We start from the raw sequence: 15,081 nt of genomic DNA, 5'->3' as shown, positions 1-15,081 counted from the left end.
CTGTATCTAGACACACAAATGTGTTCATGTGAATGAGCTTCAGCATACAGAAGAAAGTTTGGAGTGGGGTGCAGTGAGACAAAATTTCAAAAATGGAACAGGAAAGGAGGGAAAGAAGACATATATTGGCATCTTTCTGTCTCAGGAGACAATTGGTTTCTTCAGCCAATTACAGTGCTCTACCCTTTCATATCTCTTTGCCCCCTGTACTTTCTTTGTAATGTCTGTGTAAATGCAACATATGATAGGATGTCATCACACTGTACGCTGCCCCACCCCAGGACCAACACCGGATGTTGTGAGGTGAAGCAGGCAACAAACCATAATGATGTGACAGTACACATTTAGTTGCCTAGACATGGCAGGAAAGGAGGAGAGAGGCATGGAGTCGTTGCGTGACAAGCTGCAGCTGCTGAAAATCCTGCCCTCTTCCGCATCCAGCCACCCTAAAACAGATTTATTCATCTCTGGGTTTTTTAAATCATAATAATACTTGTACATATTTTGGAAGGTGCCGTTGTTTAAATCCCTGAAGCATAATATGATGACAAGCTGCACCTGCTGAATTTCCCCCAGTTGTGAACACCAGTATTGACAATACAGAAGCCCGAATGTTGAAATGTGGACGTCACCAGCATAAATCATACGAGGACCACAAACTCGCTCATGCACCACATTTCCCTGTTCCATGTAGATAAGCTGCAGCTTAAGGTCCTGTTCGGAGAGCTACTACTGCAGTTGAACGGAGGAAACAAAAATGCTTCTTTTAGTCTCTGAGGTCCTCTAGTGGACAAAGTGAATTGACTCCCAGATTTCCTTTATGGTCTAAAACAGGGGTGCCCAAACGCTTTTCAAAGAGGGCCAGATTTGATGAAGTGAACATGCGTGAGGGCCGACCAAAGTAGTACCTCGGGTTAAGAACTTTGCTTCAGGATGAGAACAGAAATCATGCGGCGGCGGTGCGGTGGCCCCATTAGCTAAAGTGGTACCTCAGGTTAAGAACGGACCTCCGGAACGAATTAAGTTCTTAACCAGAGCTACCACTACTACCATGGGGGCCGGATTAAATCGACCGGAGGTCCAGATTAGGCCCCCGAAATGGACTTTGGACATGCCTGGTCTAAAAGTTTAGGTTTTGTTGTTGTTTAGTCGTTTAGTCATGTCCGACTCTTCGTGACCCCATGGACCAGAGCACGCCAGGCACTCCTGACTTCCACTTCCTCCCGCAGTTTGGTCAATCTCATGTTCATATCTTCAAGAACACTGTCCAACCATCTCGTCCTCTGTCGTCCCCTTCTTCTTGTGCCCTCCATCTTTCCCAACATCAGGGTTTTTTCCAGGGAGTCCCCTCTTCTCATGAGGTGGCCAAAGTATTGGAGCCTCAGCTTCACGATCTGTCCTTCCAGTGAGCACTCAGGGCTGATTTCCTTCAGAATGGAGAGGTTTGATCTTCTTGCAGTCCATGGGACTCTCAAGAGTCTCCTCCAGCACCATAATTCAAAAGCATCAATTCTTCAGCGATCAGCCTTCTTTACAGTCCAGCTCTCACTTCCCACTTTAGGTTACGGAGAGGAAATGGAGGGAAGACAAAGGTGATGTTACATATTTAAAGTGAAGGGGTTTGTGTGTAATCTTCTAAGCTTTTGTTGTAACCAAAATCTATTTCGCATATGAGTAATGAGACTCTCCAACAGCACTGTTCCTGTTCACTGTTCCTACCCAGGTCCACCAAGAAAAAGGGCCCCCAGCTTCCAAACTGTGTTGCACCTGCCAGTGTTTGTGCCATGCATAGTAGGACTCCCTGAAATATCAAAACAACCTCCTCATGGAAGGTGGTGTAAGATGACACTATAGAGAGAAGGAGGAAAATAAATTTTAAGTCAATGTAAAGAAAATATATGGTAATCCAAAAACACAAACCACTCTCTTATCTGCCTTTTTGTAGCCCCTGCCTCACCCTTTAAAATATTGTGCCTCTACGTCTTCCCATGTTTTCTGTGTTACTTCTGACATCATCTTGTTTCTGAGCCTAGCGCGCAGAGTACCCTTCCTGTCCACCTGCCTGTTTCTTTTTTCCTGTGGATGAACTTCCTAGATAAGATTTTGAGTTAGCTCTCAGACTCTGGCAAATGTCCTGCACTTTATCTATCATGACTTCCTTCCTCCAGAATGGTACCATCCTGCCAATTCATATAGTGCTCCCAGACATTGCAGTGCTTGGTATCTGCATAAACATGGTCCTGTGAGGTTTCATTTTTAAACTAGGCTTGATTCGTGTATTTGTTTATTGTATTTCTATCCCACCTTTTCCTCCAAGGAGCTCAAGGTGGTATATACATGGTTCACCGCTTCTCATTTAATCTGTGAGGTGGGTTAGGCTGAGAGGCAGTCAGTGGCCCAAGATCACCTTGTGAGCTTCATGGCCAAGCGGGGATCGGAACCCTGGTCTCCCAGCTCCTAGTCCAGCACTTGAACCACTACACCACAGTGGGTGAAAATGCTTGTCATGTATGCACAGACATACATGGCTCTCTGTATGTATAAATAGCATTGGGGGGAAAGTTCACGGGGAAACTTTTTACATTTTGTGAGTTATTAAAATGAAACTCTTGGAGAAGCACAAAGTCAGTGCAATCATGTGTAACTGTATTAGGGGATAGTTGGTAAGTACTAGCACTACATTTCCCAAGATGCAGTGGGGCAAGCACCTCCTGTAAGTCAAACCTTCTTTCTAAACAGACTCTTTTGCAACTTCTCCAACAGAAAGATTGCCAGTAAGTGGTGAGAAGAGGAAGGCATGGGGCAGAGATACCGGGTCCGAGCTGTGAAGTGTCAGCTGCTGGTGGCCAGCTTCTTTGTGATGGTAAGAGATTGTGCAGGAATAAAACACCAATTTGTTATTAGATGTGGGAATTTAATTTCATAAAGAAAACAATGGAATGTAATTTTTAAAATAGATACTGGGAGGGTGTAGTTAAACTGCAGGACTTAACAATGTGTTTCGGGGGTCTTATCAATCCTTTACAGCACTGCCGGCTCTTATCCGTAGGTTTGTGGTTTCTCCATTTGTCTTTCTAAATGTGGTGAGAAAAGTCCTTGAGAAATGTCACACCAGCAGATGTTGCAGCCTTAACACAGTTGCTAAGAAAGAAAAGTTAATTTAGTATGGTGAATATGCAGTTAAATTATTTATCTTTTTTAAAATATATATATATTGTGAAAGGATAGAATATAAACCATTTCAGAAGTAAGCCTCGTTTCTGATATCTTGGGAGACAAAGCTCTGGAAAGGCATTTATTTTGGACAGAGAGTACTTCTTGAAAACCTGGCCTTCTGCCTTCTTATATTTCATATCATTAGTGGACGTGTTTGAGAATTTGTCACTGGTGCAATAAAAATCACCCTGCAGGGCTGCAGCTTGGACTGGGAGCGAGCACACCTCTCCACAAAGCCTTCTGCTGTGAGTTGTGTTGGGGACTAAGAGTTAAGGAGCTGCAAGGGGTTGAGGTCCTATTTCACCTCAAGGGCTCACCTTCCTTCTGTCGACTGGGGTGGGTCCCATTAGTTCCCTCTGTTGTCCTAGCTTACTTTGGCGTCAGCGTGATGATTCACAGGCCTGCAGCTGCAACTGAAATTGTGCAAGGCAGCCGATCGGAGCTACTTCCCATTCTCTCTTTATTCAACTGGTCAGCGTGCTCCCCTTGTTGCCCTCTACCTTCACTTGCTGTAGTACTGCAATAGCAAGCCAGAAAAGAGCCCCAGCTTTGACTACTGTGAAGTCAGACCCCATCTCTTTACCTGACGCCTCAGGCGACGCAATTGAAGGTTCCATTTCATTTGCTCTGCAATTTTCTTTTTACCTCAAGTCAAGATATTGCTGGCTCTTGAAGTAAATCAATTTTGATCTGGGACGCTGCTGTGTTTTTACATGCTGTTTGATCGATTCTGTTCTGGTTGTACGAAGGAAACTATATAATGTGGATGAGGACGATTAAATATTTGTATCCACTCTTCTGCTCACAGGCCACCCAGAGCAGCTTACAATGTAGACAAATTAGCAACAACATCAGGGCAGCAACAACAACAATAACAACAACAACAACAACAACAACAACAACAACAACACTAATATAATCTAAAAGCAGCAATCACAACACACATAAGTTTCAAACAGAAATCGAGCATTAAAAGCTCATTGAATTAAAAAAAAATATTTTCAGGTGCTTTTAGATTTCATTATTGGATTCTTTCCCCTTGGAGTTTAGTAATTGGCAGTGGCTAAACTAGGGGCCTCAAGCTTTTGGGGCCTGGGGACACATTTGGAAATCGAATAAACTAGCACAAGCACCACAACTAGCACAAGCACCATTTGACAGAAGAAAAACTGGAGGTTCTCAGAGCACCATCACCACCACCCACAACCAGACAGGACACCCACACAGACCCAAAAATGAATGAATGAATGAATGACTAAATAAATGTCAACCCATGCCCTTCAAAGCAGGCACTCCTCCCTAAAAAAATCTCATTTTAATTTTTTTTCTTTTTGAAAGGAGAAACAAGGAACCGTAGCAGGCACCAAAAGTGTGTCTGAGAGCACCACACACCCCAGGGCTAAACTAAACACTAGAGTGGCTTTAGAGCCTATTTTAAAACCTTGTACATAAAGAATAATATAAAATGTGCCAAAAGGTCATAGCTGTTGCCCGATTTGTGTGCTTTCCCTTCTGTTCCGCACCCCCCCCTGACTTCCTCTCTCTTTTCAGGTGCTTGGGGTCTCCCTCACCATACTGACCATTATCACCTACTATGGGAAGCACTTCACCGTCATCAGTGAGGTCTCTTTGGAGACGAACCTCTACAAAAGAACTTTGCTTCACCGTGGAGGCAAGTTCTGGGCACTGGATTCAAGATTTCTATATCTTGTTGTAAGAAACAGTTAAAACTGGCCAGTTTAGCTGCTTAAGTGGGGGTTTGTTTGCGTTCATATTTCCTTGCCCTTCCTCCCCCCCCCCCCACGTTATTAAGGTTATTACATAACTTTAATGGAATCGTTGGCATGGAACTCAAGGTAGCACCAAGGCTATGGTTCTGTTAGCACAAGCAGTTCTGTTTGTCTCATGGGAAGACCCCCTTCTCCACACCCTGCAAGTCGTTCTGAGGGTTCCCCTGACCCTCCAGAGCAAATTTGGGGATGGTTGGGGAGTGAGTAGAGGGGGAGAGCGGGGGAAGCCCCATGGTACTAGTAGGAATTCTTTTGCTGGTTTCCACCAGCAGAATGGCTTTATTTTCCTGATGTGATCCTATATTTTTGGCCTCAGCCATTTTTATAGTTGCAAGCTTGTTATTTGTGATATAGGCCATAACATTGAAATGGCTGCATAGAAGAAGGGTTAACCTAAAACAAGCAGTTCAAAATGATTATTAAGAGAAGGAAAAGAATAACTTAAAAGGGGAGTAATGTGGGAAATGCAGTATAAAAAACTGAAATTAAAGAAGCAACCACAAAAGGGGGGGGGGGAGCCAAAGGTATAACTGTATTGGATTATTTGTGAGTTCTGTGTTTGGTATTTGTATGCTTATAATCTTTGGAAAAAACAAAAAACCCAACTTTAACAGTCCCGAGGATGGTGACAACTAAATTTCCATCTCTTCACTGGAAGATTGATAATTGCACTGGCAACCTCTTGGCTTACCTGCCTCACGTAAAGATTAGTGTAATCAGCCCTGAGAGTTTGCTTCTTACACACAAAGGCGGGGCAATATTGTTTTCAAGGGAAAAATACCAAATAGTCCCTTCATACAACTGCTAGAATCCAGCTGCTTCAGAAAATACTGCTTCGGAAAACTCCTTGGCTGCAGAACAAGACGTTGGTTGAAGGAAAGTCTTGCTGTAATGTAGATTTCAACTTTGGGAAGGTTCCTGCCTACAACTGGATAGTCAGAATTGAGCGGAGAACTTCTTACATTGACGATATTTTGGCCTACTCACTTGTACATCTCCCTTTCCTCAGTTTTTTTTGCTGGGATATGCCTGAGCATCCTTCTGATCGTTGCTGCCCTACTGAGTGTTGTTGCCACGGTGAGAGAACTGGAGAGTGCCATGGCAGCGGTAAGTAGGGGCACAGCATGGGTCTGAACTGGGGACTCGGTCCCCGGATGCTGTTGGAAATAGAGGGGTGAACTAGGCAGGCCTGAGGTCTGTTTCGACAGGCCTCTTCTTGTGCTCTTATGGAGTAAGAGGTGCTGCAAGCTGCTTACCCTACAACTCATTGAAAGTGTTGCGTGCACCCCAGACTCTGAACACCAAGAGATTCCAGTGCTTACCCAGGGTTTAGTTTGCTTGGAATGAAAGGTCAGTGGAGACTGTGGTGTCCTTAGGATTTATGGTTTTATTTACACATATATACAACCTGGGTGTAGGATGAAAAGGCACACAATATTAACATCCCAACAGCTCTTCCTTCTCCATTAGTCACGGCTTTGGATGCAAAGACCATAGCATTGACCCAGTCTTTCCCTGGTTGTGGGGTCTATCATTGTTCTCTTAAGTTTGTTTAAAAGAGTAAGAAAGAGAGATACCTCTACTTACGGACGTGATCTGTTCCGGGGTGCCATTCACACCCTGAAAGGTCCGTGCGCGTGACGCGTAACGTGATAGAGTGATCTGTGCATGCGCAAAGCACGCAGATTGCTAAGCAGCAAACCCGGAAGTAAACACTTCCAAGTTTGCCACATTCATAACATGAAAAACCTCAGCATGAAGCAAACGCAACTCAAGGTATGATTGTATAAGGATTTTAAATTGTGCACAGAAGACATAGCAAACGATGCAGCCTGTAATTTTTTACATTGTCTTTATCAGCACAAATGTGTTGCACCAGATAGGAGTGTTATCAATGAAACTGAACAATTGGAGATAGGCATACTATCCATTTTCACATACCCTAAGACAATCTGATATCAGGAATGGCCCAGTGCAGCCTCTGACATACATAACAGAGCAAGATACAGAGGCCATCTCATGCAAAGAGATGCTTCTGGCCTGATACGCTGTGCTGCTGTTTCTCACATCTAGCACCTCCAAAGCAGCACACGAGTGGAACTTCCATCTCACAACCCGATAGGCATGTATGTAGCACTTTCAAGCATGTATGGCACAGCAGGGGGAGGGTACCCAGAGACTGAGATTGGGGTGGAATTAACCTAAGCAGGGCCAGCCGGCTTCTGGCTTCTGGCAAGATCTCGTGAGATCTTGCCAAACTCTCAAGTGATCTTGCAGAGTGGAACACGCTGACACCACCGCTACATCCATTGTGATTCCCGGCAACTGGCATTCAGAGGCATTCCGCCTCTGGCATTAGAGGAAGAACAAAGCCATTGCAGTAGAATTCCTGTCCCCCACCCCTGCATACTGTACCTGCCCGTTCCTGTCCACTTCCTCTGTAAAGGAAAAACATTATATATAGAAATCTGCCCTCAGATGATGGCAAGCAACTAGTAGTAAAGCAGGCCTAATATAATTAGATTTTCAGAAAGTGTTGGTGCCTGCTGTCTGAGTGGAGAAAGCATTTGTCTTTTGCTTTTCTCAGAGCAGGAAGTCAGGGAAAGCCCTGAATGTTATTGATTCCATTGGTTTATTTCGCTGCAGTGGAATATCCAAATGCACCTGAAATGTTAGTTAATTGGAGCATGTTCACTTCTTTCATTCAGCATTGTCCAAAGGACTGCGTTAGTAAATATAATTCTGGCTTGCAGAGATAGGAATGACTAAGACTGTTGATGTCTTGGCCTCAGGTTACTTGAGCCGGGGGGGGGGGTGGAAATAGAAACCTTATTGCATTGCTTCCAGATTGCCTGTTTGCTGAGCATTCATTCTACTTTGTTTGAAGGAAGGTTATACCATGTCACATCAATCAATTGCTACTGCACCCTCCCCAGTGCATTCCCCAATCACTTTCCTTACTGCAAAAGATTTGAGGTTGCTTTTTTTAAAGCATGCTTGCTGCACAAGGGCACTAAAGCCACCTTGTGTAGCCTAAATGTCCTGGCATGTGTCTGAAGAATATGCTAGCATCCTCTTTGCAGCCACAGGAGAGCTCAGTTAATACCACCTCCTAGATTCCCCCTCTCCTCTTTGCCCAGATGTTGTCACTGTAATATATGGGCAGAGTGAGGGGATCAGTGTCATAGAGGGCCCTTCTATTTCCACAGTCATAGTGAGTTGGATGCATCTAACCAGGTAGCTGATTTTTTTTCAAGGTATGCTTCACACTCACTTGTACCTTGGTTATCACTAGTGTAAATACACCACAGACTCTTAATAGCTAGAACATTCTCCTCAAACACCAACATGATGCTACCTTTCTCTGTTCCCAAATCAAAACCTACTTCAGCCATAGGCAAACTCTGCCCTCCAGATGTTTTGGGACTACAATTCCAATGATCCCTAGCTAACAGGACCAGTGGTCAGGGATGGTGGGAATTGTAGTCCCAAAACATCTGGAGAGCTGAGTTTGCCTATGCCTGACCTAAGTCTTCCAGTAAAACGTTCACTTAAACTGGGAATGGGGAACATGTGTCCCTCCAGATGCCATTGGACTACAACTCCCATCATCCTTGACTGTTTTCCTTGCTGTCTGGGACTTATGGGAGTTGGAGCCCAGCAACATCTAGAGAGCCATGGGTTCCCCATTCATTAACTTAAACGCTTAGTCCTCCTCTTCAACAGGCCGCTGTCTCTGTGTGTGCCTGCATATTCATCACCTGTTTTATATTCCCCTCTCCTTCCCTTCTTTCTGTTTATGTTACTCTGCACAGCACAATTTTCACTGATGGTGCTGTATAAACAGATGATCCCAAATAATCTATGTGGGAAAAAGGAAATCAGGCCCATATTGCTAGACATGATATTCGCTGTTATACCACTAGAGGGCACATAGTTCCTTTCAATTAAAACACACTCCTCAGACTAACTACATTTTCCTGCACTGAATGGTGTTCACTGTTTCGGCTTGTAGAGTCAATTAGTTTAAATATGTTGCATTTTGCCGATCCGGTAAACAATGTTCTCTTGAGTCCTGTGCAGTGAAGCCTTCTGGGTGCAGCACATGCATGAGGGAAGAGGCAGGTTGGGTGCTGGATGGGATTATATGTGAGAGGGAAAGAGGACAGGGGCTGGGCAGGGTTGTGCTTGGCAATGATGAGAGAGAAAGAAGAGAGAGAGAGAGAGAGGGTGGAGGGACAGAAAGCGGTGGAGTGAGAAAGGTGGGAAAGAGGAGGTAGGGGTGTGATGGGGTAGCATAGAAAGTCAGGGAACAAAAACAGGAAAAGGTGGAATGGGTGATACGCTTTGTGGAGCAGATTGCCAAGGTGGTACTCTCCCATTTGCCCCAGACAGCAAGACTAATAGGGAAGATGAGGCATGTAGTCCAAAACATCTGGAGCACACCACATTGGCATCTCCTGTTGTAGAGCATGCAGCAGGCATGGGGAAGGCAACCGACTGAAGGGCAAGATAGGTGAGCAAGATTGTTGCTTCATATGTTTGCTGGGATTTACTAGCCAGCAGGCCTCATATATTTTGATTTGCTTCATTTGTGCAGCTGTCAGTAGGCATCGCAGCTGCTCTTTATAGCAGTGTTTGTATTCTGTTGAGCCAGCAGAGATGCTATGAGCACCAAACCTCCGGCTTCATAGATCCTACTGCCTCAGTACGGATAGCTGTGTGAAACTGCAGTAGTGGAAACCTCAGTCGCAGCACTATAGCTCAGTTGGTTAGGTAAAGGTAAAGGGACCCCTGACCATTAGGTCCAGTCGTGACCGACTCGGGTTGCGGCGCTCATCTTGCTTTACTGGCCAAGGGAGCCAGCATACAGCTTCCGGGTCATGTGGCCAGCATGACTAAGCCGCTTCTGGCGAACCAGAGCAGCGCATGGAAACGCCGTTTACCTTCCCGCCAGAGCGGTACCTATTTATCTACTTGCACTTTGATGTGCTTTTGAACTGCTAGATTGGCAGGAACTGCCAACTGCTAGGTGCTTTTGAACTGCTTTCGAATTGCTAGGTTCTCAGTTGGTTAGAGCTACGTTAATAACACCAAGGTCCCAGGTTCATTCTCCACAACTACATATTCGTGCCTTGCAGGGGTTTGGCCTAGATGATCCTCAGAGTCCCTCTTCCAACTGTATGGTCTATTCTAATTGCCTTCTGTTTCTCTTTAGGTTTTTTTCTGTTTCGGAGTGGTTTTCTGTGCGTCGGTAAAGGCCACGTATTGGTCAATTACTAACGGTATTGTGGTAAGTACAGCTTCGTGATGAAACAGCAGGGAAAGTGCTACATGGTTGAAACACAGCAATATTGGTTGTCTCAAAATGGCGGTGAAAGATGATGGGGTTTGTAATCCTGCAGCACCTAGAGAGCCACCCCAGGATTAGGAGGTGCCTGGAAGAGAGAAGGCATGTCAGCTGCAATACCACTTGGGCAGCCTAAAATAGGTGCCCATATCCAGCAGTCCTCATTGTCCACCAACCCCTGAGCATCAGAATCAGTGACCAATTGAGAGGGTGGAGGGGAACTAAAATAAGTTTATCTTCCATTGGTGAATTTTAGCCTGTACATCTCAAGATCAGAGCTATGTTTTTCTTTTCTCAAAGGATGCTTGATGCGTGTAAAGCACTGAATCCATAAAGGTTAAATATGCTTGCTTCAGCTGCTTCAAATCACATATCTATCCATGCTTCCACTGTAGTGAAATCGCATCCTTAGAGAGAAGTGCTGGGAGCGCTCTGTTGTGTGTTGACAGTCTGATCCCATAGCCAGATAAATGGCAAGTTCTTTCCTTTCAGCAGAGTGCAATCCTAAAGTATATTTGCTTGATAGTGAATCTCATTGAAAACGCCTGGGACTCACTTCCAAGCAAACATGTAGAATGCGAGTGTTACCAGATGCGCCTGAAACTGACAATTCAAATGCATCTTTTGAAAGAGTATCAACACGCCACTGAAATACCTTATGCTAATAAATAGTTCAGAAAGAAATGGTTCACAAATCAGTGGTTCACAATCACCTTTCTGGTTCAGTTCTAAAATAGGATTGGTGGCGATACTAAAATAGATCTCCATCTCTAGATCCATGTTCCTTGCTACAATTGGCAGCCGAAAGCATGACAGATCTAGTATTACTCATGCATTTTATGTGTTGCTAAGTAGCAAGCTGCACTTTAGAGATAAGGCTGTGGCCAGCTGTGTGGTTGACAAGAGTTATCAGGATAAATACAAGGTGTAAAGAAGCTATGTCCATGTGTTCATAGCAGAAGACAGGATCCCACAAAGCTCTGCTTGTATGCTGTCATTGCCTGTAAACGCTTACAAATAAACAAAAACTGGCCTAGAATTATAATGCTGTTGCAGGAATATATAAACACAGGCTCTGCGTGCAGGAAAAATATGTTGACACAATGCCAAGCCACTGGGAGAGACCTTCCACAGCTTCAGAAGCATGGCTCTATTAAGATGCTGATGGCATGTACCTGTCTCCACTTCTGCATGGTAAAAAGAAGTTGGCTGAGGGGTATTAAAAACAAACAAACATTGAAACTGGATTTTTTAAAAGGCAATTGTTCGATACTAGATGCTATGTGCCTCATTTTTGGAATGTGGGCTGGGGAACTGGAAGTTGCATTCGTTCAATCAACAGTACATGAGACAAAAATCTGGGCAAATGCGGGGACCCCAAACATATGAAAAGCATCTTCCACTAAAAGAGAGAGTCGCTCAAAATGCTTGGATTCTTCACTCAGAACTAGGGCAAGAGGACTTGTAGGGGAAAGCAGCCAGTGGAAGGAGCATTCTCCTAGAAATAGGCTAATCAGGTGAACAAATCATCTAAATATCAGGAATCCCCTGCATCTTCCATCAGACAACAATGAGGCCCTCCTCCCTTTCAAATGCTTGAGCAAAAGTATGATCCTTTGACTGCCCCAAAATAGGTGTGGTCACTTCTTACTGCGCTGGGATCTCTGATGGACTATCTGACATTGTGCTGTGATTAATCCCTAGTGAGTCTACAGAAGCTTCTGAAATACTGTAATGAATGAGATATTGCCTTCAGAGCTGTTGTGCTCGATTCTAGTGGCAGTCCAGATGGAAAGCACATGGGATTGCTGAATATTAAAACAACAAGCAAACAGATGATCTGGCATCCCAGCTAATAATCCATCTCTCGCTGACAGCTGCTAATATGGAGAGCTTTTTGTAAGCCATTGCTTGAGTATCTAATAGCGGCTGTTTTGGCCTATACAAGCAGTGTTCTGCCACAAGGGAATTAATTATCAGAAAGCACTCTAACTTAATAGATTATGAAGCACTCCATTTATCTAGGGATAAGAAAGTTACGCCTTAAATCCAACTGCATTCAATAATGCTGTTCCTCAGTCGGTGATAGCTAAGGTCAGTGGATTCACCTTATATATTCCACTCCTATATTTACCTGCCCATACAGGTACAGGTGGGCCGAATGGAATAATTACATTTGCAGGAAATCAGTTCAGCATTGCTGGTGGTTTATGCTTGGCTTTATCTTTAGGTTTTTTTGGTAACTTTTGTGTTTCTTTGTCTTTTAAGCTAGTGGTTCTCAAACTTGGGGGTAGATTATAGTTTGCAGAGTGAGAGCAATGTTTTCCAGGAGGCAGCAGGCAGAGCTAGATATGCTTTCCTCCCAACTAAGGTTGAGCATTGCAGTCATTAAAACTGTTATGTTTACTACTGAAGCTTCAGAGAAGGATGGGACATATGGGAGCTTTTGTTCACAGCACCTCCTCCCTCTTCTGCATACTTCCCTGAGAGGGTGGTTTTAGGGGGGTCTCAGATACCCTCTTCTGATGCCCATGTCGAACTACTGTCCCTGCCCCTAAATTGCATACATAAACAGACTGCATGTACACAGTTTCAGCTCACTCACCTGCTGAAGGGATGGTTTTTGGGGTCAGGTAGTTGGGCAGGTCTAGCAGCAGCAGTCAGCCACTGGGAGTGAGGAGGGAGCTCACTGGCCTGACTTGGCCATGCCTCCATTCACCACTCTCCCTGCCAGGCCCCCAGATGCATTTTAATGGTGGACAGCAGTGACAACAGAAGGCAAATCCACTTCCCATCTGCAGTGGCTGCTTGCCATTTCAAGTTGCCCAAAATGTAATGCCCCAATTGATAGATCTATGAAATTTATTTGTTTCCTAGCTCTGTACACTGGGTGGTGGGGGCAGGGTTCTCCACAGGCCATAACACACACTGGCCCTGGAATGTGGTCTTCTCTCTCTCTCTCCTCTCCGTCTTTCTGTCTGTCTATCTGACACTCCATCTCTAGACTGCTTGATATTAGGGATGCATTAAATTAGGCCAAGGGGATGCAGAGGACATGCAGAAGACACACCACAGCTTCCCACATGCTGCAGGTTGGCAGGGGCAAGTAGATCTATTTTGGTTTCAGTCTCTCATTCTTCCAGTCTTAAATTTAGTTCTTCGCATTTCCACATCCATTTGCATTTTGAAAATAATAATAATAAAAACTCGTGAAAATTCACTAGCATTTTAATGTGAATTTCCCTTAATTCCCCAATATAATGCATTTTTTAATGTTATTTCCACTAACATATGCATTTTATTGCACATTTTTAATGTACACTTTACCCTAGTATATGCAATTTTGTGCACTTCATTTGGCCGAAGAGCTGCATTGCAAATTCAGGGAAGTACAGATTTCAAAGAATGACTAACCACTAAGTTTTACCACATTCCCTGTTTTTCCCCCTAAATTCTTTCTGCCTTTCAAATATGTTTGGCACTTCATTTATTGTGCCTTCCAATCCAAACTACTTCAAATGGCATTGGAAAGCATCCTCCTAACTCTTTACAGTTGCATTAGAAAGGAGGTATCCCTGAATGTGTCTCTTAAGATTATTTAATGCTTTTCAGACACATTCCTGAGAGGGAAGACAATAGATCCCTTTCTCTTCCTGACGTTCCACTCTGATAACTGCTGAGCAGCCTGAACTGGGAACATCTTGCTAGCTTTTACAGCCTTTACCCCCATGGGATCAGAAAGACCCATTTTGGTTTGAAATGATAGCCAAATATCTCAAGCCAGTATTGAAGAGAACTAAAAGGGTAGGTGGAATTGACTGCCTATTAATGGAAAATAAAACTCTACCAAGGCTTTCATAAATTTTAAAGAAAGCAATAGGGCCAGCCTGTTACTGTGGAAAAAGAAAGGCAGCTCTTTTAAGAGGAGCACAGAGCCTTTTTTCCAGGAGAAGCATAAACTACCACATCATATCTCTCTTAAATTCAAAAGAATTTGGACAAGGTCCTTAAAGCTTTTTTGCACAGCCTAATCCCTCACCTCATTTTAGGGAACTCAAAGATCTCCAAGTATACACTATCCATAGAATCAACTCATCAACATGCTTATCAAAGAACTCAAAACTTGGTAAGCAGCACTTTGCAGAAGCCATTCTGATTCTTCCAGACAACACTTAGGATTGTCCAGGTCTGCATCCTTCCTAGATGGTTCATTATCTAGAAATGTTGTCTCTCTGCAGTGGTGGCTGGTGCCCATTGGGACTGGTGGAAAGGAAGGCAGAGAGGCCAATATTTGGTGGAGCCAGAGCCAATGACAAGGCAGAGCCAACTAATTCTGATTTTATCTCCATCCTTCTCCCTACTAATGGTGGCAATGAAACTAAGTCAGGAGGAAGCTGGCAGCGGGGGGGGGGGGGGGGTGCGCACGTGCACGCTGGTTGATTTCAGACTAAGTTTGATGGGGCAGCTTTAATAGACCACCCTCCACTGTCTCTTTGTAATAAGCCAAGCATGCATGAACTCAGTTAATGTGTGGGTAGTTGGTTGCCTATTATTGTAACACTTTCTCCATTGTCTGCCCCCCTAACCTCTATTTCTGTTTCAAGATCACCCTTGCCATTTTGGCCAGGTGAGTAATATGTCTAAAGTACTAAATTAGTTTTTAGCTCTGGTTATTCCACACAAAAGGTTTTGCAGAGGAGTTTACTCCTCTCAGGATTTCTATTT

The 15,081-nt window shown here is 44.1% G+C and overlaps 1 protein-coding gene across 2 annotated transcripts in view; it reads left to right on the top strand.

Annotated features, from left to right (window-relative positions):
* TSPAN32 (tetraspanin 32) overlaps positions 1-15,081 on the top strand; it is a gene marked incomplete at its 3' end in the record, with an annotated part of 35,887 nt that overhangs the window by 4,068 nt on the left and 16,738 nt on the right. For both annotated transcript variants that reach the window (XM_083493837.1, XM_083493838.1), the window contains 4 exons: positions 2,764-2,863; positions 4,768-4,888; positions 6,016-6,113; positions 10,225-10,299. In XM_083493837.1, coding sequence (XP_083349963.1) covers positions 2,798-2,863; positions 4,768-4,888; positions 6,016-6,113; positions 10,225-10,299 — 360 coding nt within the window. In that variant the 5' untranslated portion in view covers positions 2,764-2,797. Of the gene's footprint in view, positions 1-2,763; positions 2,864-4,767; positions 4,889-6,015; positions 6,114-10,224; positions 10,300-15,081 lie in introns of those variants that run through there.

Source organism: Podarcis liolepis (assembly GCF_965112155.1).
Source record: "Podarcis liolepis genome assembly, chromosome: 1".
Lineage (NCBI taxonomy): Eukaryota > Metazoa > Chordata > Lepidosauria > Squamata > Lacertidae > Podarcis > Podarcis liolepis.
Note: the sequence above shows the minus strand (reverse complement) of the source record. Positions and strands in the feature narration are given on the sequence as shown.